Raw genomic sequence first — 25,399 nt, forward strand, 5'->3', positions numbered from 1 at the left:
TTATAATACTGCCAGGTTACACCCCCCCCCATATCTTCCTCCTCCCAACTTTATGTATGTCCTCTTTATATATGCTCCACTGAATCTAATTAGTTCTGCCATATGACCATAGGTATGGGGCCATTTTCTGGAGTATGGGCAGTATATTTTAATTCGTTTATTCCTCTACGAAAACTTTGATTATGGTGTGTATTCTTTTCTTATCCTATATCATACTGGTTTGTGGGGAAAACTTTAAAGTCACGCTACAAAATTTAGATAAAATTTCAGCACTATATACTACCAAATCACTTTGCTCTATCAGTATGTTACCAAAATCGCGTGCTGCTGGTGAGATAAACAAAGGTGCCTCCTATTGCTAAGGAAATATTAAGTGGTCCTCGTGAACAATTTTTCTCTATAGGGAGCCATATAGAATGTTTTCTTATACTCTGGTTATTTCTCCACATCCTTAGATAAGACCATTTTACTGCAGATTTGGATCATGTTTTCCTTCATCTCCAATGATTCTTCTTCTGTCAACCAGCTAGCACTCCTGCTACTCTACTCCTTTTCCACTTTGCTATTATTGAGACTTAGAAAAAAATATGCAAAACAAAATTTTTATGGTGTAGAGAATATGAGAGCCATAAACAAAATAAGACCTATGGAAGAAAGTTTCCATTAGTAAAATAGTATGGAGGAACAGCTCTGCTGTTTTATACCTTGTTCTTATTATGTAAATGTTTACACACTTAATGCTATGAGGTGAATCTAGCTACTTTGTGTAGAGGATAGGGTTTCACATGAAAAGAAAACTTACGTACAATTCTGTCAGATCACCTCGGATGCCCTATAGAGAGAAAACTGGGAGTGTGACTCTGACCATTGACAACAGAGGGGATTAAGACAATAACTTCCGCTGGACGTGATGGCGATGCCTTTAATCCCAGCACTCAGGAGGCAGAGGCAGGCAGATATCTGAGAGTTTGAAGCCAGCCTGGTCTATAAAGTGAGTCCAGGACAGTCAGAGCTGTTACACAGAGAAACCTTGTCTCGAAAACAGAAACAACAACAACAACAAAAACAAAACAAGACAACTTCTGTGTGGGATGTTCTGGCAGTATGTTTTCTGTCAATTGAACTCTTGATTCTTCTGCCTCTACCTAACTCTTTTTTTCTCTCTGTGTAGCCTTGGCTGGCCTGGACTTGCTTTGTAGAGCAGGCTGGCCTTGAACTCACAGCTATCCACCTGCCTCTGCCACCTGCTTCTACCTAACTCTTAAGTCTTTATTTAAAAAAGCATAGTACTTTACTAATGTGCTTTAGCACATAAGTTACAAGAGATTCAGATGTCCTGATGTTCATCAAAAAAACCAAACTGCTACATGAAAAGGACATCACTGATCACATTGTAACACAAAAACAAAGGAGTTTTCACTGCAGATTTGTAATTGATACAAAATTAAGAAGCCATATAAACACTTATGAAAAATAAAACGTGCTTTGATTGAATGGACTATCCTTAAGATATAAAAATGAATGAATTAACAAGCATTCCTAAGTCAATGGACTGCATATTTTGAAATGATTAAAACATTAAGTTTTATGCTTATATTAATTGTATTTCAATGAAAAAAATAACCTCAAATGCTTTTCTGAACACCAGATGGGAGAAAAATCAAAGATAATAATATTGCAATAAACAACAGTTTCTGAAATAACACAAACCATAATCATCTTTGTGGAACTGTTTTATTATGATAAATCCACCAGAACTTTGTGCATACACATATAATCAAAACTGCCCTCCTGAAATAAACATTCAAATTTTGAAAAATGAAACTAAAGTTTTATATTTTTTTCCAAGCTACTAATACAGTTATATTTGGTAATGGCAATTCCAACTCTTAACATTACCTGAAAATAGTTGACCTTCTTTATAAAAGCAACCTAGGGAACTACAGCAAAGTTGTACCAAACTGTTTCTTTTGGAATTCTCCTACTTTGCAAAATTATCACGTATAAGAATAAAATTGAAACTCAAAGATTTAATACATAACTTACACATGGTGAAATTCACAAAGTTGCAAGTATACATTTTATATTTTGCACTACTATAATCACAAAATGTATAAAGGTGTCATGTTGGGTATTTTGCAACTAATAACTTGTATGATGTTCCAAGATTGAATGATGCTAAAGAAAAGCACTGTTTATAAAATATCTGATAAAAATATTTATCTCTATTAACATTACAACAGGAAGGTACACGTTACCAAATTATGATCTTACATAGGGCAGTTTTAGACAATATTCAGAGACTCCTCTTTCTCTCCATCTAGTTTGAAATCTTCGTTTCCAGCTTCATTTCCAGCCTCCTCCTTGTTTGCATCATTTCCTTCACCAGCAACCTCTTTTTCTTTTTCTTCCTCCTCTTTTCCATCTTCCTCACGCTGACCTTCCTTTCCATCTTCCTTATTTTCTTCTTCTTTGCATTTTCCATCTTCCTCTTCTTTTTCCTCTTCCTGTTCTTTTCCTTCCTCCTCAGCTTTAATATTCTCATCTTTCTCCTCTTCCTTCTTCTCATCTCCTTCTTCTTTGTCATCTTCTTCTTTTTCATTGTCTCCTTTCTTTTCATCATCTATGTCTTCCTTTCCATCTTCGCTTTCTGCTGCACTTGTTTTCTCTTCTAGGATGTCTTCCTTTTTTCCACATTCCACCTCCTCACTTTCATCTTTGCCCTCTTTTCCATCTTCATCTTTCTCTATATTTTGAATGCTTTCTTCTAACTCATCATCTTTTCCTTCTGTTGCCACTGTTTCTTTCTTGTCTCCTCCATCTTCTTCTGTATCTTCATTCATCTCTTCTTTTACTTCTTCAGCTTCCATTTTAGGAATAGGTGCCTAGATATAATGAGGGGGGAAAGTAGTAAATGTAGACCTATTTTCTCGCTTATGTTTAGATTAGATTGATTATACCTGTTTCATGGAAAGCCTATTTATGTTTATTTTCCAAAGAGTGGTTTTCCTATGGAAACCCATGATATAAGGAAAATATTCTAAACAATGTACAAGTATAGTATCTTGATACAAAGCACCATAAATAGATGACTGCAACCATAAATTCAGTAAAGCTTGTCTATATAAATAAGTTTCATTACAACTATGATGAAACAAAGTAAATAAACAAAGGATGTTTATTTATTTATTCTATGTCATAAATTCTCAGTAAAACATGTGAAGATAAAATCCTGGGAAAATAATGCTATTTTCTTTTTCTTTTGAGACAAAGTCTTGCTACACAACTGAGATTGGCTTTGAACTCACAGTGACTCCACCCACCAAATATGGTCTGTGCTGGTTTGAATAAGAATGGCTGCCATAGGTTCATATATTAAATGTTTAGTCATCTGGGAATGGCACTACTTGAAAAGGACTAGGCCTTTTTGGAGTGAGTGTGGCCTTGTGTTGGCCACTAGGGGTGGGCTATGAGGTTACAGAACCCCAAGCCAGGCTCAGTGTCACTTCTCTTCCTGGCTGCCTTACTTCTCACCGTGATGATAATGGAATAAACCTCAGGAAGTATAAGCAAGCTCCAACTAAGTACTTTCTTTTATATGATTTTCCATGGCTATAGTGTTTCTTCACAGCAATAAAACTCCAAGACACTTAAATAACAGGTATGTACCACCAAGCACAGTTTACATTTGTGCTTTTTTTGGTGTTTTTTTTTCCAGACAGGGTCTCATAATGTAGCTCTGGCTGTCCTGGAACTCACTATGTTGACCAGGCAGGCCTTGAATTCATATAGATACACCTCCCTCTGCCTTCAAGCACATATGTGTTTTTTAAAAAATTACTTGAAAATCCTGTATTACTTAGATTTTACATACATGACCATGTTTGATTTGATACTTCACTTTAGGCATTTTACTAGAATACCTAAAAGTATAGTATACATTAAATATATAAAGCAAAACTCATTAAAAACGATACATGGCTGGCCATGTAACTCTGTTGATAGTGTTTGAATGCATGAAGCTCTGAGTGGGATCAACAGCCTGGTATAAATTATGTGTGTGTGGTAGTGCAAACTCATAATTATAACACTTAGGAGGTAGAGGCAAGGGGAAAATTCCAGGTCATTCTTGACTATGAGTTTGAGGCCATCCTGGGTTAAATGAGACCTTATTCTCATGTAAAAGAGAAGTTCGACAATAGTTTTACCATCTATAGAGGAAAATAAAAGTGCCATTTTCTGGGGAAAAAATTTACAAATAGTCTATGTGTTGACAAAAGGAATTAAAGGGTGGTCTATATTTAATAAGAGAATTATGTTTGTAGTAAATCATACTTATTGGCATTGTTAAAACAACAGTAATTCTAAACAATTGCTTCTGCTATCACTACCTGCAAAACTCATATTTTCCATTCATTTTCTACTGGGATACAATTGTACCACAGATCCACTATTCATTTACTATATGTTTTTAAATTAGAAGTCAAATGAGATTGTTTTCATTTGCATTTCACAAACCTTCCAAGAAAATATATCTGTTAACATTTCAAGGTACCTCAATAATTTTGGCTTCTCCATTTTCAGCATTTTCCATGTTGCATTCTTCTTTAACATTGTCTGGCTTGGTTTCGGGAATCATTACGGCACCTGCATCTTTGTTTTCCTCCACCACAACAGTTGTGGTCTTCATTTTCTGCTCAGCAACACAAAAATAATAAAAATACAGAATTTAGCTGCTATGCTGACTAAATAGCTAAAGTTACATTAGCAGCTGATAAAATAATTTAGGGAGAGCTTTAACATACTACATATAAATCTTATAGCAATAAAGTTAACATGTAACTCAGTATTACTTCTAAAGTAGCAATACAAATGAATCCTGTTACCATGGTAGAAATTAAAGAAATCTGCTTTCATGCTGAGTGTAATGAGAAGTAACAAGTTAGTGTTCACTAACCCCCACCAAGGTCCAATTCCCAGCATCAGGGTAGACTGATAAATTGAAGATCTCTTACAAAAAGTTAGTTTATTGCTGTCTAGCCTAATCATTAGCAGTAGGGTTGTATTCCTTATGAAGTCTTTGTTGGTAGTATTAAGAGAAATGTCATGTTAGAACTTCAATTTAGACACATTTGGAAGAGATCATCATAGGATGCAGCTATTTTAATCTTTTTATCTGTGAGCTGTACAGTTCTTTGAACTTCTTTTGTTTTACTATAAGAAAGTTCTTTGCTTACGTGTATATAGTAAGAAGATCATTTATTTAAGATGCCAGAAAATGCAGCCTTTTAATCCCAGCACTCAGGAGGCAGAGGCAGGAGGATCAAGGTGAGTTCAAGGCCAGCCTGGTCTACAAAATGAGTGGAGGACAGCCAAGGTTAACACAGAGAAACCCTGTCTTGAAAAACCAAAAAGAAAAAAAAATCCCAGAAAATCTGTTTGAATCCTAGATCTTTCACTTATGTGGAGTGATCTTGAGAAAAGTTATTAATCTCTTTCAGATTGTGTTTTCATATATAAAACTATAGTACCACTCACAACACAGGGACATCATTGAGAAGCTGAGAGGAATTGTGTTAGAAATTATAAACTGCAACATATATAAAAGCTGTTATTCTGTTAAAAATGAGAAACAGATCTGAGAAGGAGAAATCATTTTTAAAGGGCATGATTATGTAATACCCATCATGGTTTACTCCTATCCTTTTCCCTGTCCTCCCTCTCTCAGTGCAACTTGCAGAAGAACAGTTCAACAGCTAGTGTGGCACCAAAATATAAATTGTCTGATTAAGATAAGTAAACAATATTTAAAATTTAAGATTTTTTAAAAATAAAAATATCAAAAGCATCTTACAAGAATGACCACGGTTTACTGTCACAAAATGATGAGATTAGATTATCTCAAAAATTCCTTTTTTCCCCAGGGGAAAGCATTAACACAGTCCACACTACCACAAATTGTGCAGTCACATCCCCCAGATCTGGGGAAATTGCAGGTCAACACATCTGAAGTGCAATGGGACAACCACCTTGGAGATCATGGTATCTCCCCTGACAGGTAAGGATTCAAATAGTCTTGTGGGATTTTTTTTGAAGTGGGGAGAGGAAAAGATTCCTTTTTAGTCTAGCATCCAGGGAAATTAGGCCAGGGACTTGGAGATAGGTGCTGAAGCAGAAGCCATGGAGGAACGCTGTTTACTGGCTTCCTCTCGTCAAAGATTATAACTTTAATCTTTTCTGATTTTTAAAAAATTCAACCAAAAAATTTTCAACCAATTATTAGGAAAGAAAAGCAATTAACAGTTGATTTCATTTCTCTTTCACCTTGTCAGTAGCTATAACATCCAAGCACAGAAGTCTATATAAAATCAGTTGACTCCATTTAAAGCATCGTGAGTAAAAGCTCTTCCTGATGTATTATCAAATATTAGTTACTGCTATTAGTATAATCCACTATTGGGTCACTGCAGTTAACAGCCTTAGTTTTCCCAGGAATATTGGTAAATCTCAAAGGCATATACATTTAGTGGGTGTCTTTCCACCAATATTTTTATTTTACATTTATAATACTGTGTTGTAACTACCAAATAAAAATGCTAAGACACAGCTACACAGCTACCAATCACAAAATACATACAAACATTCACCACCCAGTAGATCTTTATGTACCCTATGATATGTTATAATTTCTGTTTAAGGAAGCTATGAAGAAAACAAAATGATCAGTTGTGTGTGTTTTTATAATTTACCAAAAATACATTTTCTTTAACCTTATAATTTGAGTATTTACCCTTGAAGTCGATGCTCTTTTAGGTTTCAACTCTGGTGTAAAGGGCACAGGCATCTGCATCAAAAAAACATCATTATATAAGAAATGAGGAAGAAACCATATTTGAAGAAAGAGCACTAACAATGAAATCCATGAATATGATTTAAACTAAGCACTAGAAAAACAACCCTTTTCTTTAATGTGTAAAGTTTCTCCAATAAACCTTCCAAATAAGCCTTGTATTAAACATAATATTATGTAGGCATCCCCAATCCTAAAAACTACATTCCATGATACATGGGCATCATTTTACAAAGACCACTTACAGCAGACAGTCGGGCTGATCTTCTCTTTGGCTGGAATTGGAAAAAAAATAGTCAAAAATATTATGGATATACAAATCTACAATTATTTTTACTGAGAAAATAATTGTTGTAACACTGTGTGTAAATATTTCTATTAAGAAAGTGATTATAAATTTTGCTAAAACGTATCATAGTAGACACATCTGATTCCACCCCCCCCACACACACACACACCTTTCATATGCTAAAAGGAATAAAATCCCATTACAAGCTTCTTTCACTGAGCTAAATCTGCAAAGTGACTATTGCTGAGGAACATACTTAAAAATGAAAATATACGTTTCTGCTCAGCAAATGACAAAACAGAATTTGAGCCCAAGAAGTTGCTCTCTGGATTTTTAGCGTAATACGCATGGTAGGGTCTTAAATTAAAAAAAAAAAGTCTGTCATTTTTTTATTTGTGTAGTTTTGAGAGGACTGGCACACACAGCATTGGTACTCACTGGCTACAAATATTAACTATCCGCATTTTATTATTGTCTAGTTATGTGTCTTTACTTTCTCAAATGGTTGCATATTTTTTCCAGAGAAACTCACAAACTAAAGACACTCACCTCCTGACTCACATCACCTGCAGCCTATGTAGAGGGAGAAATAAAAAGAAAAGAAAAGAAATAGGGTCATCAATATAAACAAGTAGAGCAGAAAATGTCACCGATGGATTATAATTACAACTTGAGACATTTGTGACTTTTTTCCTTAGTTCCCGCTCCAGCAGCCACGTGTTGTTTTCTAGCTGCTATTCTACATCTGCCGTTTTAGTACCATGAAACGTTCACCAAGATGCAAGTTCATGCTCAAGATCTGTTTACAAAGAGCAGTATACCCTTTTTGTATAAATAACGTCTCTGAAAAACAAACAATTTTCATTTTGAAGTCCACCTGCTCTAATGTTAAAGCCAAAACAAGGGTTGGGGCGGGACGAACGAAGGCGGAGCTTCTTGCAATTTCCCTTTCTTGCCTTATGTTTGCCATGTAATTGTGTCTATCTGACCAGCTCTACTGATAATGGACTATTTTCCTCCTCAAGTTCTGCATACAACAACAACAACTCCACCATACTTTCAACAAAGAACGTCTTTGTTCTAACGTCAACATTTTGTTCGGAGAAGGAGGAGGCGGATTTTAAAACTTCCCGCCACTACCTGCTACAAGGTTGGTGTCAGCTCTGCAAAATAGCAAGATCCATTGCAGGAGCCAAAAAGAGTCCGGCGGGAGCCTCGGGGAAGAGGGTTGGGGCGGGGGGTGATTAGAAACAATTGTTTTCGGTATCCGAGTAGCCCTTTACCCTGGGAATTACCAAGCTATTATTTCAACGATTCATACAGCTCCAGGCGCTGAGGAATTTCAGCCTCGTTTCTATGTTCTAGGAATACGGAAGGCGGACGGATTCACAAGAATATAACAACAATCATAAGGCTTTTACATTAACACGGTGTTTTACGAGTTCACCAAGCAATGAAACAGCGTTCCATTTTAGTTGTAAGATACTCGGGAAACACACACACACACACACACACACACACACACACACACACACACACACACACGAGAACACTGAGCGTCAACTTCCTATCTGTGCAGAGACAGGAATTTTGAAGTGAAGGGTTACAGAGGACCTGTAGCCCTTGGTAGCTCAGATCAACTCCCCAGGTCTAAAGTGAACAAATCCCACGCCGCCCCACCATCCTAAGCTGGCAGTAGTTTGTCGGATGTGGCTCTCTAATCACCTTTCCACCTTTAACTAGAGAGTTCCGAGAGTGCCAAATCTCTCAGATCTAAAGTTTCTAATTACAGCGGTGAATCTCTCCCTTCTCTAGGACAGTTTGAAGTCTGCGCCGCCTAATGGCACAGGATTACCATTGCATAGCCATCTGGCATGACAAGAAGTGGAGGAGGGAAGAGGGGGAAAAAGGAAAAAAGAAAACGGAAAGAACAAAGGCAAAAACAGCAGAAAGCCAGGGCTTTCTTTTCTCCAAATGGGACGGTTCCCCGAGAAAAGCTGGAGGTAGAGGAGGAAGCTGGCGCTGGAAGTGTGGTTGGGAGAAGAGTTCTCCAATAGGGTAAGCGGAGGAAGGGGGGTGGGGTAGGAAGCGACAGCACAGCGCTATGGCTGTTTGTAATTCAGCATGGAGACACCTCTCAAACGATTCTCTCCCTTAAACAAAACAAGCCAAAAGTGAACTACCAGTTGCATACGAGACCTTCTGAAACCAAACACAGACGGCTTGCTACCTTTCCCTCGCCTTCCATTCAGAACATCACAAAATCAAACTAGAAGCCAAAATGCTCTTTCAAAAAGATAGAAATCTCTGCCATAGGAAATATGTATTTCGGCAGCTAATCACCGTCTATCTTCCCATTTCACTTACCTTTCTTTTGGGCATTGTTACAGCTCTCCGCAGGAGATCCTTAGGCAGGAGGGGAAAAAAGCCGAGAGCAGTCTCCGCCTGACCGCTCCGCGAGCGACTGAGTTTTCAATGAACTAATTGCAGCGCGATATGTACTCGCGTTCCCCCCTCCCCCTAAAAAAAATCTCTCGTTATTGGCAACATTAAACACGCCAAGACGCAACCAAACTACGTGAATGGTTAGTCGAAGTGGGAGCCAGGTTGGAGTGACAGACTGTCAGGCCAATGAGGGGAGGTGGCAGGTTCGGAAGGCGTGGCCTGCGAACTTGCCCGAAGCCCTCGTACGCTGCCGGCTTTGACTGCCTCTGGGGTGCCGGAGTCCACGCACTTAGCAGACGCCTAGTGCTCCAACGTGACCAGCAGGAAATCCAGTTTTCTTGCCTTTTCACCCTTTTATGTTATAACGACAATCGAAAGCTCAAACAGTTGGGTATTTTTTTTTCACGATCTCCAACATCCCCCCCCCCCTTCTTCGCGCAGAGTGGCGGGCCCTTTTGAGACTAGACTGAGCCAGAAGCTCTGATCTTTTCCAGTTGGCAAGAGGGTGAGGCTGAAGTGACAAGAGCCCCCATTTAAAGATCGCAAAAAGAGTAGGAACGTTTCTGGTCTTGAGAACTTCCCGCCAAAGCTGAACTGTGGTCTGGTTTTAGAAGGGTGCCAGAACTGCGCGCCTCCCGCAGGTGGAGAGTAGCAATAAATCTGGGACCTGAAAGAGCAGGACGCGCCTGCAGGCCGCCTCCCTTCTAAAAGAGCCCTCACCCGGACCAAGAATCAAATGGGGCCTTACTGGATTTGTAATTCAAAGGTGATATTTAAGATTATACAGAAAACAAAACCATTTGTTATCTACATTACTGAAACTTGAGATGTCTCCTTAATTTTTTATTTTATACTCGCCCCCCCCCCCAGAAGTACTTCCTTGGTGGCACACACCTTTAATCCCAGCACTCAGGAAGCAAGGGAAGACCGATCTTTGTGAGTTCGAGGCCAGCCTGGTCTACAAAGCCAGTCCAGGACAGACAGGGCTACAAGAGAAACCCTGTCTCGAACGGCCCCGCCCACCCCCCACCCCGCAAAGTGCAACCTATCTCAGACAGTGTTTAAGTAGCAGCGTTCTCTTCTGAGAATCTTCTATTTGTTTTCTAGTGTCAGAATCTGAGACCTAAATGTTTGGAGAAAGTAAAGAATAAGATGCCTAGAAATAATTCTGGTTAAAACAGAGTGCCTAGGGCTGGTAATTGTTAATGGAACAAAGAAGAATGCAGGTCTCTGCAGCTTGATTTTTTTTTTGTTTGTTTGTTTGTTTTGTTTTGTTGTTGTTGTTGTTGTTGTTGTTTTTGAGATGTACTTTGCTTGGGTTGTTGAAAGGGCTAATTGTATTTAAAAGTGCTTCAACAACAGTCTGCATTCCCTAAGCTGAAAGTGTAATCAAAAAGGAAAATTAACCTTTTAAACAGTTACTTTAAAATTGAGGCCCTGGCCTGGTGGCACATGCCTTTAATCCCAACACTTGGGAGGCAGAAGCAGGCGGGTTACTATGAGACCATAGGCCCTTGTGGTCTACCTATGGAGCAAGCCAGACCCTCTCACTGTATCCCCTCCCCCACATGTAGCTTAAAGAAAAATCAGACCATTGATTTAGAAGAATACACAGGCTTAATGGTAGCAATGTGGCAGTGAGATACTGAAATTGAAGCCATTTTAGGCTCCCTACACATCCTGCCACAAACAAAAAACTTTTCAAAAGCAAATGTGACTGCTCTATGACCTACACAATACAATCTAAAATGCACCCTGACAGAGCCTATCATTTTGAGTTTTGCCCCTTCTTCCCCAGCATTTAGCAGGTGGAGTTAAACAACCCAAGTTACCTTAAGACCCACAAAATTCCTCTAACCTCACACTGTATTCTTATTCAAGTAGACAAGTCAGAAAGGCACATTTACATTTGCTTCCTTTGCCTGCAGCTATGTGTCATCAGACCAGGCTCAAGATGTGTCTTTTAGTTACTTTAAGTGAAAGCACTGTTGGAAGAACCTAGGTATGTTTCAGTAATTTAATTTTCTAAGAGAAAATTGGTTTCAGTATAATTGTCTCATAAGGGTAAGGGAAAAATGAAGAGAATGAAAACGTGTTAGTATTAGAATGCGTTCATTCAACAAATTCTTATTTACCATTATTTTGTGCGTTGGATTTTTGTTTTCGTAGACTAGCTTATAAAAACGCGACCCCCTGTGGCACGCAGAGTTGCAGTACACAGTTTCTGCCCTTAAGGATTTTTAAAGCTCTGTAGGATTGAGAAAACAGATGCATATGTATCTACAAATCCAAGTTGCATGCATTATATGAATTCTGAAGTTTATATTTAATAATACGGCTGGAGTGGGGTTGGGAGACTTTTAAAACTGAGGCTTTTGAAAACGGCTTTTGTTGGCGTGGTATCTGGCTCTGAACCTTGGTGGAGATTGTTACACTACAGCAGATGCGGAGGCAAACAACCTTGTTGAGGGAACAGACTGCCCAGTCCCAGCCCCAGTAAATTGAAACAAACGATCACGAGCTGAGGGAGGGAAATCTCAAGTTGGAAACAAGGTGACTGTACTATCTGGTGGTGAGCTCTGCGTCTCTCAGGTCCGTCAGCTATATTCTGCTTGGACAGTCTTTCCTCCTTGCAGCTCAACCTGTTCCAACTGTGACTGAGTCTTTTCAGATTGCATAAGTGTGGAACATTTCTCCAGTTCTTCACCCCACCCTCATTATTCTTTCTAGTGGTAAACAAGGTGGGTGTCCTCTGTACCAGCCAACTTCTTTTAGTTCTTGGCCCTTGTGACATTTTTACCTATTCCTGAAGCTCTATTACTTACAGTGTTGCCTACAAAATATACCAAACTGTGCAATCCCAGACCAGTATGACCTCTTAATCAAAGCATTTGCCCATCACTTCAGCCCATCAAAGCCCTTTCTCTTGCCCATTCTATATAATTTAGATTTAAACGACCATGTTGCACAAGCAAGGTCTCGCTATATAGCCTGGCTTACCTGGCACTCTACTTATATGAAGCTGGCTTGGCACTCACAGACATCCACCTGCCTCTACCCACAAAGTGTTCATATTAAAGGCATTCAACACCATACCTGGTCATGCCCAACTTTGACTACAAATGTACTCAAATTTGTGATGTTGAAGATGGGTCTCATTCACGTTAGGCAAGCACTCTACCACTATGCTACCCACCTCTAGCCCTCAAAACTTGTATATACTTGTTTTTCTTATCTGATTATTTTTCATCACATTAGATGTCAGGTTCTTCCTGAAAAATTCACCATATTTAGAAATTAGTTTTTCAAAATTGTTAAATTATTATAGTCAAAATTTTATCTTTATGTAATGGTCAATGTGAGGGTTTTTAATGGATCACTTATTTTTAAAATTACCCTAGCTTGTTTCTCATTTTTTTTTTATTAAAAGCTATGAATACTGATTGCCTGGCAATTATCCACAGGATAATTTCCCTTGGCTATTGAGTATGCCTACTATGACTGTCACAATTTAGAGTAACTGTAGCATGTCCATTCAGTAACCAGTGGGAAATGGCGTAGGAAAATGTAAAATTTACAGATTAAATATATCAACATTAAAAATGTTTTCCACAGAGACTCTAAAATAAAATATTAACACTATGTGCTTATGAGAAAAGGGATGATAGGGAGATAAGAGTAGAAAAGGATCTTCAGATGTTCTGTATATTCGGTTTAAAATCATATAATGTTGCATAATAAAATATTCTTGATGTTTAACGTACAAAGGAATCACAAAGGTTTTGATTGGTAGTAAGTACCGTGTTTTCCATGTTAAAATACCTTTAACTTTGGTGATACTTGCTTATCATTATTATTCCTGCAGTATCCTAAAAAGTAAAAAAAAAAAAAAAAAAAAAAACCAACCTGAAAATTGCTTAATATTATCACACAATAATGCAGATCTTACCTTAACCAAAATAGTGTTTTGAATAGATAAGTTGGTAGCTTATATGGTAAAATAAATATTAAATCTAAACTGAGTCCAATTCATCCACACACTTATTTTTAAACTTAGTTAGATTACTGGTAGCCCTTTCCTGAGACTGTCTTTAAACACTGTAAACTTGAGAACTTAGAACTTCCTTTCTCCCAACAAGACAAAACAAACAAAGCCAGGCCTGGTGGCACACACCTTTAATCCCAGCACTCCAGAGGCAGAGACAGGCAGATCTCTGTGAGTTTGAGGCCAGCCTGGCCTACAAAAAAATTTCCAGGACACTGAGGGCTGTTACGCAGAGAACACCTTCCTTTCTCCAGGTTCAAGACTAATAAAACACTGAATTGTGAGTGACCCCTGATACAATGGCTTCTAGTGGTAGGGAAAAAATGGAAAAAAGAAAATAGAATATTTTGTGATTTTTTTCTGGTTTACTTATTTTTATTATGTTACTTGCCTTTCTTTTTTTTATTAATTTATTCAGATTACATCTCAATTGTTATCCCATCACTTGTATCCTCCCGTTCCTCCCTCCCTCTCACTTTCACCCTATTCCCCTCCCCTAGGTCTATGACCGAGGGGAGCCTCCTCCCCCACTATATGGTCATAGGCTATCAAGTCTCATCTTGGAAACCTGCACTCAAAGAAAGAATATTTTGTTTTTAGTATCTAAACAAATGACATTTTAGACTTTCAGACATTAAAACTTAAAGAAACTAGCTAGAGATGCTCTGGTTCAATACTCTTGTAATGCAGATCAGTAAAGTAAAGTGCTGACAGCTTAAATGATTTGCCTGTGGTCCTCTATTAGAGGTGGATGGGGGGTTGTTTAAGTTGCAAGACATGTTAAGTAGACACAAAGTTTGCTCCATCAAGAAACTCAAGAAGCTCCTGTGACCACCAGGCCAGTTCAGATATGTATTTCTGTTTGTTCACTGAATCCCTCATTCATCTATGATCCTAAATTTAAACCCTCATCAGTTTTTAACTATATCAAAAAGTAGAAAATTTAGTGGTTTTATGTTCTCCCTCTCTCTCTCTCTCTCTCTCTCTCTCTCTCTCTCTCTCTCTCTCTCTCTCATATTTCTCTCTGATAATTTCAGTGAACAAAGGTTAACCACTAACATTGTCAAGTACCTTCTCATGTTTCCTTCTGTCATTTACCAGCAGAATGGTTTTCAAATAAAGTTGCAAATTCCCTTTCTCATTGGTCAGAAGTCAGGTGAAGGTTTCCAACTTCTATTGGGCGCTCTCCTTTATTTGAGATGGGCTTTGAGCTTACTTAAGTCAGCTATAAAGTCTTCTACTTTCCTTAAATTCATCTAATAATTTACTTAAATATGCCACTAATTACATTTTTAAAAATATTTACTTAACATGTACAACATGATATTTACACACATGTACATACACTGAAAGGATTATTACAGTCAAACAAATTAACACATCTGTCAACAGGGTGGCCACTTATTTCTGAGGGAAGAACATCTGACACCTCATCTCAGCAATTTTCTCCAAAGTTACTGAATTTATGTTTTCTTGCATAAAATGCAAGATGTTTTAAATCTTAATTTTGAAATGTTTTACTTTCTGTCTTATCTTGTAGATATTAATGCACAGCTTATTAAATGCTAAGATGTTAATTGAAGCATGTCTATAAACTGTGACTATTATGGGTCACTGAGGTAAGTCTGTCTTTAAACAGATTATATTTTGGCATTATATGTTTAATGTGATTTAATGTTTCAGGCTTCTGCTCCTTAGAAGCCTCATCATCAGTTCTCTTATAAAAGAAAGCAAACAGCAATCGACAAATGCCCTTGGCTTCTTATTTGCATATTTGAAAGGAGAGCTTATTTTTAAGGAAGGATCTGTTTCGCAGAGCCTCAGACACGGGTGAGACCTGATTAGAAGCAATCTCTCTCCACTGAGAACACAGTAGCCCGTAGAATAGATTGTGTGTGTGAAATCAATGTCTTCTCCAAGAATAAATATTCAATCAAGTAACCTGATGCCATTTTAACTAGAGGCTAAATGTTAAATGCTGTTTTAAAAAAAAAACATTCATAGTAATAGATTTTCTAACTTTGCATCATGTTTTTTTCCTCCTTTTCCAGTTTCTGGCCTTGCAATTACTGACTTAATTTTATATTAAGTCCTGTGTCACCCTATATATGGTTTTATTTTCTTATAAATTATTAAAAACCCAAGAGCCATCACTTGAGGTTTTTTTCAGTACATATACATAAAAAGAGGATAAAAGTATTAAGTAGGATTTTTAAAAAAAAAATCCTCAGCTAGGAGCGGTGGGGCACACCTGTAGTCCTAACACTCAGGAAGCAAAGGCAGGAGGATCTCTGTGAGTTCGAGGCCACCCTGGTCTATGAAGTGAGTCCAGGACAGCCAAAGCTACACAGAGAAACCCTGTCTCGAAAAACCAAAAGAAAAAATGTCCTCAATGTATACAGATAAACACTGATGACATCATAGAATTGGAAGTCTATGCTATTTATAATACTGTGTGTTACTTTGATAAATTGGCCATGCTCCAGCTGAAGGCCACACATATCCAAGAATATTTGGGCAGTACAAATTTGCCTTGGTGGGGATAAAAAAGACACACCATTGAGATTGAAAGAAAAGGGAGTAGATCTGGCAAGAGTTATAGGCAAGCGAGGGTGAATATAATGATTTAATTGTATGAAATTCTCAAAAACTAACATATATACATATACATATATGCATACACACACACAAATAAGTACTCCAGAATTTTCAGTCAGTGACATAATACATCAAAACAGAAACTGATATCCATCAGGAACTAATCACTATAAAATTATTTCCTAAGGGATATTTGGGAAGAGCAAGCATGACTCATTTAGTAAAAGTGGCTGCTTTGAAAGCGTAGGGATTTGCATTCAGTTCCCCAATACCCATGAAAAACCTAGGCACATTAGTACTTGCTCGTAACCCCAACACTCAAAGCAGGAGTTGGGAGAGATAAGTAGATCCTTGAAACTCATTGGGCAACCACCATCTGAACTCAGGCCTCAGATTCAGTGAGAGACCCTGTCTCAAATAAGGTACACATTCCCTGGGCAGGTGGTCTTCGGGTATAAGAAAGCTAGTTAAGTGTGAATCTGTGAGTCAGCAAGCCGCATACCACCATAGTTTCTCCTTCAACAGTGGGGACCTGGGTTCCTTCACTTACTTCTCCCAATGATGGGCTGTTAACCTGTAAATGGAGATAAACCTCTTGCTTCCCCAAAATAAAAGTGTATAGAGGTCAATGAAGATATGCAATGTCAGGCTATGGCCTGTACACACATGTGTTTTTGATTTTTAGTTTTTGTTATTGTTGTTTTTGGGTTTTTTTTTTTGTTTTTGTTTTTGTTTTTGTTTGGTTTGGTTTTTTGAGACAGGGTTTCTCTGTGTAGCCCTGGCTGTCCTGGACTCTCTTTTTAGACCAGGCTGGCCTCAAACTCCCAGAGATCTGCCTGCCTCTGTCTCCTGAGTGCTGGGATTAAAGGTGTATGCCACCATGCACGGCCCACACACATATTAATAACACACATGAGCATGGAGAGAGAGAGAGAGAGAGAGAGAGAGAGAGAGAGAGAGAGAGAGAGACAGACAGACAGACAGACAGACAGACAGACAGAGACACAGAGAGAGACGGGGGGGGGGGCGGAGGGAGAGGAAGAGGGAGGAAGGAAAGGGAGGAACCAGATATTTTGAGTGGTTGGCAGTCATATCTTTGTGTTCTTAAATTACTGAACCACCACCACAGAAAGAAGTGGAATGCGTTGATTCACCATTTATTTATTTTTCAAGAACCCATTCTTTTTCAGTTGGTTGGTTTTATATGTGAAACTATAAAGTCACAAAATGTAAACATTTTATTATTTGTGTGTGAGTCTATCTCTCTGTCTCTGTCTCTGTCTCTGTTTCTCTCTCTCTCTCTCTCTCTCTCTCTCTCTCTCTCTCTCTCTCTCTCTCTCTCTCTCTTTCTGTGTGTGTGTGTGTGTGTGTGTGTGTGTGTGTGTGTGTGTGTGTGTGTGTGTGTGTGTGTCATGTTACTGTGGGCACATACCACAGTGAGTATGTGAAGGTCAGAGGGCAGCTTGGAAGTCAGGTGTTGTCTCCTTCCTGTACAGATTCTGGGGCTTGAACTCAGGTCATCAGGCCTTCACAGCAAGTGATTTTTACTCTCTGAGCTATCTCCCTGTTTGTTTGCTTTAGCTTGTTTTTATAAAGTTGGCTTATGCTTGCTTCCTGTGTTCAAAAAGTTATGTTTCCTTTTCTCAGTTACTTAAAAGCTTAGAAATTATGTTTTATATTGAAGTATATAACTGCCTATATAACTTCCTAAGAAAATAGTTATGCTCAATTCCCACATATTATAATGACAGTACTATCAATCTAGAATTACATGTTTTCATTATTTCAGGGAAACTGCATATATCCTTAGAACTCCTTGTTCTCAGGGTTAAATTGACTAAGTGGAAATAAGACAATATTTTAATGATATATTCATTAAATATCTACTTGATGAATTACATACTGTTTAGTATACTTTGTAATGCAGATAAAGTTTCTCCTTCTAATTAAAAAGGAAATCTAACTATTCCTTTGGTCCTTTCTGCATTATCTTGTAGTTCAGATGAAGTGCCTTTAAGGGTTTCATTTCTCCAGTTTAATGCTGGAGACTTTTTTAAAATGATGAAATGTATTTGGCTTGTGAGTGTTTTACTTTATGAAAAATATAAATGATTGTTTAAGTAGTAAAATGAGGCCATTGTTTTGTGAGTTTGCACTAACTTTTGCCCACAAAAGGTAGAAACTTATTATATTTTTCCATCTCAATTTTATCTGTAACATATCAGTAAACTGTTCTTAAATAATGACTTTTGCTTTGTTTCCGTTTCAAGAATATTTCTAAGTCCTCACATCTGTTTGTGTGTCAAACAAATGGATTATAAAGAGAAGAAAGGAAATGAGCCCAGCTGAAAGACTGAACTAAACACAGAAGATGGGTAGGGTGTTGGGATACTCTTACTAGTATAGTTGTATGCCCACTTCTCTTACTTTATTTACAGGCACTTAATTTATTTAGAAGGATTATATTTTGTGATTTGAAGAGGTGAACCTCTCCTTTTGATTTGCACGTCATTGTGTGAAACTGAACATCTTTTTCTACATTTGATGGCTATTTGTATTTATTTTGTGTGAGTTGTTTTGCCATATTCTTTATTCTTCCATTGCACTTCTTTCTTTCATCTTTTAGCTCTTTCACATTTTTAATTTATACACAATCCTTGTAAGTATTTATGGAATTCACTATGATAATTGAAAACAGAAATACAATGTGTAATGATCAAATCAGATTAGTTACTATCTTTACCTCTTAAAACATGTGTGTGTGTGTGTGTGTGTGTGTGTGTGTGTTTTGTTAGAAAATTGAGGCCATGTTAATGTCCCAGGGCCATGTAGAGTGCATGGTACTATTTTAACTGGGGGCTGTGTTGATGTCTGTGGCCCATGATACCATTGAAGGCTATGCCACCTGAAGTCATGTTGATGTTTATAGCCTGTGTTATCTCTGAGGGCTATGGTGGTGTTCATGTCCCATGCTGTGTTAGAGGACCATGTTGATGCCATGGTGTGTACTGTCATAAGAGACCATGTTGAGGTCCATGGCATGTGCTGACATTCCAGGCCATGTGGATGTCCATGTGTATACTGTTGGTAGAAACCATGTAGCCATCCATGATCCATGCTCTTAATGACAATAAAGAGCAAGGAAGCTACTTTTGTGGTGGTATTGATTACTGCAGAGATGGCATTTATAGACATATATAGAAGGCATTTATGACAAACACCCACCCCCAAAAGCCTAGACAGGAAGTCATTAAAAAGAACTTTTAAAAAATGTGATAAGGACGCTGAAGTGTAGCTCTCCATAACTGATGACTTCTGGCCGGGATGAGAATAGGGAAGGACTCAGTTTTCTTTGAGTGGCTGGACACTGGGAATTTGACCATCCTCCAGTGAGTATACGGGCAACACATATTGGATATTCTCCTCTTTCTCCTTCTGAAGTTCATGGACGGGCAAACCTGGGAGAACTTGGAAGTGAGTGTGATCAGGGTACATTATATGAAATTTCCAAATAATCAATAAAATATTTATGTTTGATCCACAAACATAAGGCAGAGAGAGAGACAGAGACAGAGAGACAGAGACAGAGACAGAGAGACAGAAAGAGAAGAGAGCGAGAGAACTAACTGTGAATGGTGCGGGCTTTTGAAACCTTAAATACAACCAGAGTGACATACCTCCAACAAGGCCACACCTCCTAATGCTTCCCAAACTAACCCATCAACTGAGATCAAGCATTCAAGTATATGACCTTATCTGGGCCATTCTCACTGAAGCCACAACAAAGATCAATTTTTTTAGTTTCCACATTTAAATATCATCCTGTGGTTTCTTGATTTTGATACTTGTACATTTTTCTAAAGAAAGATTTTAATTTTATATAGTCTTAGCATTTTTTTCTTTATGACTTCTGTGTCACAGTTACTTCTCAAATAATTTCCCTATTCAGACTTCCTTTTAGAAATGATGGAGTTTCACTTGTTTCAGGGTGTGTGCAGTGATGTTTTATTGTTCTGTTTTTTGAGACAGGATCTTTTTTTTTTTGATTGTCACATGCTGGCCTCTAACTCATGGTCCTCCTTCCTTAGTCCTAAGTGGCTAGATCCACTCTTCATAGGGAAATGTTTGTTCAATTCACTAGACACCATGTTTGGGTTAATGGAGCAATAGGATATAGTTTTATTTTTCCAAGCTGTGAATTAGTGTTTCAGGTTAGAATTTATCATCCACATATAGGAAGCTGATGTCCGTAGTACTGAAGTCACTTGCTGTTTCTACTTGTGTTATTTGCAAAGTTAAGACTTGAAACTGGGTCTCCTACTTCAACATTTGGTCTATAGATTTTTTTTCCCAACAAAGTACACTGGCTCATTGTCACCTCTTGTACTTATTTATTTTCCTGACTTGACAGCATTGTGATTTACTATAATCCTGTATAAATTGGTTGAAAAAGCTTTTTTAATTATAAACAATTACCTGCTTACCACCAAGAAAATGTGAATTAGAAAATGATGTATTTCTTTGTATTAAGAAGATCTATCAATACCAAGAATTTGAGAGAGAGAGAGAGAGAGAGAGAGAGAGAGAGAGAGAGAGAGAGAGAGAGAGAAGGGAGAGAGGAGGGAGGGAAGAGGGAAGGAGAGAGAATTGTGCTTTAGATTGGTTCTGGTTCTTGGTGTATGTTGGCTAGGTAGTAATCACAGTGCTATCATGAAGATGATTTGAATGTAAATAGGAACAAGAGAAAGAGAAAATTCTACTTCATTAGCCTCTTATGTCATATCTCATAGAGTTATTACTAGAAGATTATTAGAGATGTACTTCCTAGTTTTATTCATATTAAAATACAATAATAATAATAATAATAGTTTCAATTTATAAGGGGCTAATATGTGATAGTTACTGTTATAATTTATATGAATTATCTCTACTTCTCAATTAACAAAAGATTAGGTTAGTAATAGAAGAAAATGGGATTCAAAGTAAGAACAGTTTGACTCCAGATCCTCAACTCTTTCTACTACACTTCAGTTCTTTTAACGTTTTTGTTTGTTTGTTTTTGTTGTTGGTTTGTTTGTTTGGAAGTTCTGCTTTTGGATATTGTTTCAGAAATTTATTGTTATGAGAAATCTCAGCCTATAAAATTTTGTTAATGTAACCCATTTGATAGTGAATTAAATTTGAGTTACTGTTTTAAATTTTCAGTTCTCCTTGAGTTATAGTACCATCTTGCCTCCAACTGAGCAATAGTTAGAAGATCAATATTAGAATGTAATTATATTGACTACTGTTGTAATTCATGTCTATTTTTCCACAAATATTCACTTAACACTTATCAAGGTCTATCAATTCTATTAAGGGCTGAGAATATAAAGACTTGACTCTGATCCTTAAGATCTTGATAATTTGGTAGAGATAGGAGTGCTTGTAAATATTACAAATTATAATATACCATGATGTTTATATAATGGATCTATGTGCAAAACAATATGACAATAAGAAACAACTAATATAGTCTAGAAGTGGTATTAGAAAAGAACTTTTGGGGAGAAAAGGCCAAAATAAAAGAAATGGTGATTGAAAATAAATGAATGGCCAGGAATATTTTTTAGTCATTATAAGATAATAATATCTGTTTAAAAATGACAAAATTATTTCTTTTTCATGATACACATGAAAAGAAATATAGCTATTATGTTCTGCCAATATATTCTCCTAAATTTACTTGTAGGCTATGAGTGTTGAAATGGCCACACTCTAACTGGTATTGCTTTACACAAGCCACCAACATTACTCCCTGGGTTCAATGAAACTGTGTATGATTTTTATGTAACTGAACAATCCTACTATCCATTTTGGCTATGAATTTCTCAGTTGCTGCTAACTAGATGGTCTGTTTTTAATTTTTTAGTAAAAAGACATGAAAAAATTTGCCTGTCAGGTATATCCTTGCACAGGAACTGTTTTTGGTTGAGAAGTAATTTATGAATGCCCAGGAGGAATAGAAAATGTGTACTTGACAGCTACCATCTTAGGCAAGTAAAGACAGGTCTGGATAGGCCAGCTGATGTGTGGAATAATTCAGCCTTTTTATATAAGATGTTGACTGGCCAAAACAGGCAAAAGTGCGGCATACATGATATATATATGATACATACTTTTAATGCTATGAAAAATTCAAACCATGATTGATATTTTTAACTAAATAGTGCTTTTTGGGGGGTTTCTGTTGCCAATTCACTTCAATGTTTCAATTAAAATTTTAAATATAAAATGATTTGGAATTTTAGTTACTTGAATTTCCATTATACTTTTTATTACAAGGAACATGAATATACAGTGGGTTTCACTGAACACCAAAAAATGAATGACTATATTGACAATAACTCTACAAATAGGTTTATATTCAACAAAGAATAAAATAAAATCTAATGTTTATGTACATTACATAGAAATTGACTAAATAATGAACTTTAGTATACTAGAAATCATAGTATGTTGTACTTCCATTTCTCAAGTGTGTTGTTGTGCCTTTAGTTACAAGAATTGATTACAACTAGCTTCAGACTTGCATGAGTTTGGACATTGTATTTGATTACAGAGTGAAGTTAAATGTTACAATTGAATATTTGATTTAATCTTTTTGTCTTTTGAGGATTTATTAACTTTAAATTTGTGTTAACATTATTTTACTTTATTTCTTTTTTTATTTTTTTTAAGATTTATTTATTTATTTATTTTTGTTTTCTGAGACAGGATTTCTCTATGCTATCTTGGCCATCCTGGATTTGCTTTGTAGACCAGGCTGACCTCGAACTCACAACAATCCGCCTGCCTCTGCCTCCCGAGTGCTGGGATTAAAGGCATGAGCCACCATGCCCAGCATAACATTATTTTAAATTTCGTCATTAGATGTACTTCATTAAACACTACAGATGCAGGCAGATCTCTGAGTTTGATGCCAGCCTGGTGTACATAATGACTTTCAGGTCAGGCAGGGCTATATAATTAGACTCTGTCTCAAAAGAAAGAAAGAGATGGATGGTTGGATGGAAAAAAGAAAGTGAAAAAAATCATGATGACCTTTCAAACATTAAATGACAGAAGCTAGCAATATAAAGACCACACATTGTCACATTGTTGGATTTCATACGTGTAAAATATTGGAAGAAGAAAAAACTACCAGACAAATAATAATGGTAATTGCATAGGATGACAGAGGGGATTTATAGGAGTGGAGAATAGTAATGTTCATAGGGTCTTCTTCTAGAAGGAAAAAAAAATAAATGTATTGAGGTGACTGTTAGATAACTTTATTATACTGAGGATTAATAGATGGTACATTTTAAAAAGTAGATTACTTGGAACCTGCGTGACATCTTTTTTTAAGTACTAGAGATTGATGCTAAGACCTTATAAATGCTACACAAGCATTCTGTGCCCTGTGCCTGAGTTGTACCTCTATCCCTCACTTTTACTTTTTAGCGCAGACTGTCCTCAAACTTGCTTAGGGTAGGCTGGTCTTAAAGTCAAGATACTACAATCCATGTCTTCCAAGTACTGGGATTACAAGTGTTCACCACCATACCTTCTTTGAATAATGTCTTAATGAAGTTCAAAAGAAGTGTGAGCACTCACATTAGAATTGTTCTTCCTAGTATTATTTTTTTTATTTTAGAGAATATTAATTATACCTAGTGATGAGTTTCATTATGACATTTGCATACATTCATATAGTGTAACCCTGACTGAACTGGGGCTTGTTATGTAGTACAGGCTAGCTTCAAAGTAACACAGATGCATCTGCTTTTGTGTCACAAGTGCTATCATGCATGGGGTATACAATGTATGTTGATCATATTCACCAACATTGCCTACTCTTGCCCCTTTTGCATCCCCATTGGTCCTCTTCCTCCTCTTGTACATTTATTTTATGTATAGGGATATTTTACCTGCATGTATGTCTGTGCACCACTTGCATGCCTCCTGTGCTTGGAAGCTGGAGGAAGGTATCAGATCCTTTGGGACTGGAGTTACAGACAGTTGTGGGATGCCATGTAGATTCTGAGAATGAAACTGGGGTCCTATGTAAGAGCATACAGTGCTCTTAACCACTGAGCCACTGCTCCAGTCCCCCTTCCTCTTCTTAACTAGTCCCTCTTCTACTTTTATGCTCCTTCCCCCTCCTCTCCTACCCCTTTGTCCTTGACCCTCTTAATTTCTTCTGAATCAAGGGGTTTCATTGCATTGAGCACAGGATATATGTGAAGGATTATTTACAGGAGTATGGATGGATACCTTACTAATGGCTCTACCACAAAGAAAATGTCTCTGGATCCCTCATTTTTTAATGAAATGACCTAGCGAAAGTAGGGAAAACAAAATAAATTCAATATAAATATGGTTTCTATGTTTCACTCAAAGGAGTATAATGTTGAAAGAAAGCAGACTGTCATCACACACACAGTTATACCTATAGCACCTTTTATTAAAATTATACAAAATATTATAATTCAGGGTAGCATATTAAAATTATTCAAATAATCAATAAAGGCAAGAAAAATAATGGAATAAGAACCTGAAAAAAAACAGATAAAAATAATAAAATGGTAAGCTTAAGTTCTAACAATTCAATAATCATCTCAAATGAAAATAGTTTAAATACATATAAAAAGCAGAGATGGGTAGAGTAGATCTTTACAAATTACTCTACTATATGTTGGTTATAAGAAATATATTTTAAGTCCAAGGACATGAATAGGTTGAAAGTAGTGATGGGAGAAAACATTAAAAACAAATATTCATTTGAAAAGCTACTAAATATTTAATCAATTTGGGAGCAAGGAAATTACTAGAGATAGAGGGATGTTATATATGATAATTGATCAATTTATTAGGCAGACAATTATTCTAAATGTGTATAAAGCAAATAACAGATTTCCAAAATAAAAGCAAGAAGCAAAACCAGGTAGAGAATAAAAAGAAATGAGAAAGACCTTACATAAAGCAGAGTTGGAAGACTCAACATGGCCCTTCTACAAGTGGTAGAGAAAATCTAAAGTTCAACAAGAATGGTCAGATATAGTGGTGCATGCTGTCAGGCCCAGCACTCAGGAGGCAGTAGCATGTGGATCTCTGTGAGTTCTAGGTCATCTTGTCCTACATAGTGAGG

General features: G+C 37.0%; 2 protein-coding genes and 1 pseudogene across 2 annotated transcripts in view; 1 reads left to right on the plus strand and 2 right to left on the minus strand.

Moving 5' to 3' along the window:
* Positions 1 to 1,724: 1,724 nt before the first annotated feature.
* On the minus strand, positions 1,725 to 7,042 carry Hmgn5 (high mobility group nucleosome binding domain 5). Its single transcript, XM_051142011.1, has 3 exons — positions 6,791 to 7,042; positions 4,556 to 4,693; positions 1,725 to 2,885 (listed from the first exon to the last, which is right to left on the minus strand). The coding sequence occupies exons 1-3, from the start codon at positions 6,848 to 6,850 to the stop codon at positions 2,286 to 2,288; spliced, it is 798 nt and encodes a 265-aa protein (XP_050997968.1). The 5' UTR covers positions 6,851 to 7,042; the 3' UTR covers positions 1,725 to 2,285.
* On the minus strand, positions 5,923 to 6,066 carry LOC127186057 (uncharacterized; annotated as a pseudogene).
* Positions 7,043 to 9,721: 2,679 nt separating the features above from the next.
* Sh3bgrl (SH3 domain binding glutamate rich protein like) overlaps positions 9,722 to 25,399 on the plus strand; it is a 135,464-nt gene continuing 119,786 nt past the window's right edge. Inside the window, exon 1 of the mRNA XM_051141812.1 lies at positions 9,722 to 9,826. Coding sequence (XP_050997769.1) covers positions 9,722 to 9,826 — 105 coding nt within the window. The remainder of the gene's footprint in view (positions 9,827 to 25,399) is intronic.

The sequence above is a fragment of the Acomys russatus genome, chromosome X (assembly GCF_903995435.1).
Source record: "Acomys russatus chromosome X, mAcoRus1.1, whole genome shotgun sequence".
Lineage (NCBI taxonomy): Eukaryota > Metazoa > Chordata > Mammalia > Rodentia > Muridae > Acomys > Acomys russatus.

Coding starts and splice junctions, on each gene's coding strand:
- Hmgn5 (XM_051142011.1), bottom strand. CDS start 6,850: ATGCAGATGCCTGTGCCCTTTACACCAGAGTTGAAACCTAAAAGAGCA. Junction 4,694..6,790: donor AAAGAGCATCGACTTCAAGG/GTAAATACTCAA, acceptor GTTGCTGAGCAG/AAAATGAAGACCACAACTGT. Junction 2,886..4,555: donor GAGAAGCCAAAATTATTGAG/GTACCTTGAAAT, acceptor CATTATATCTAG/GCACCTATTCCTAAAATGGA.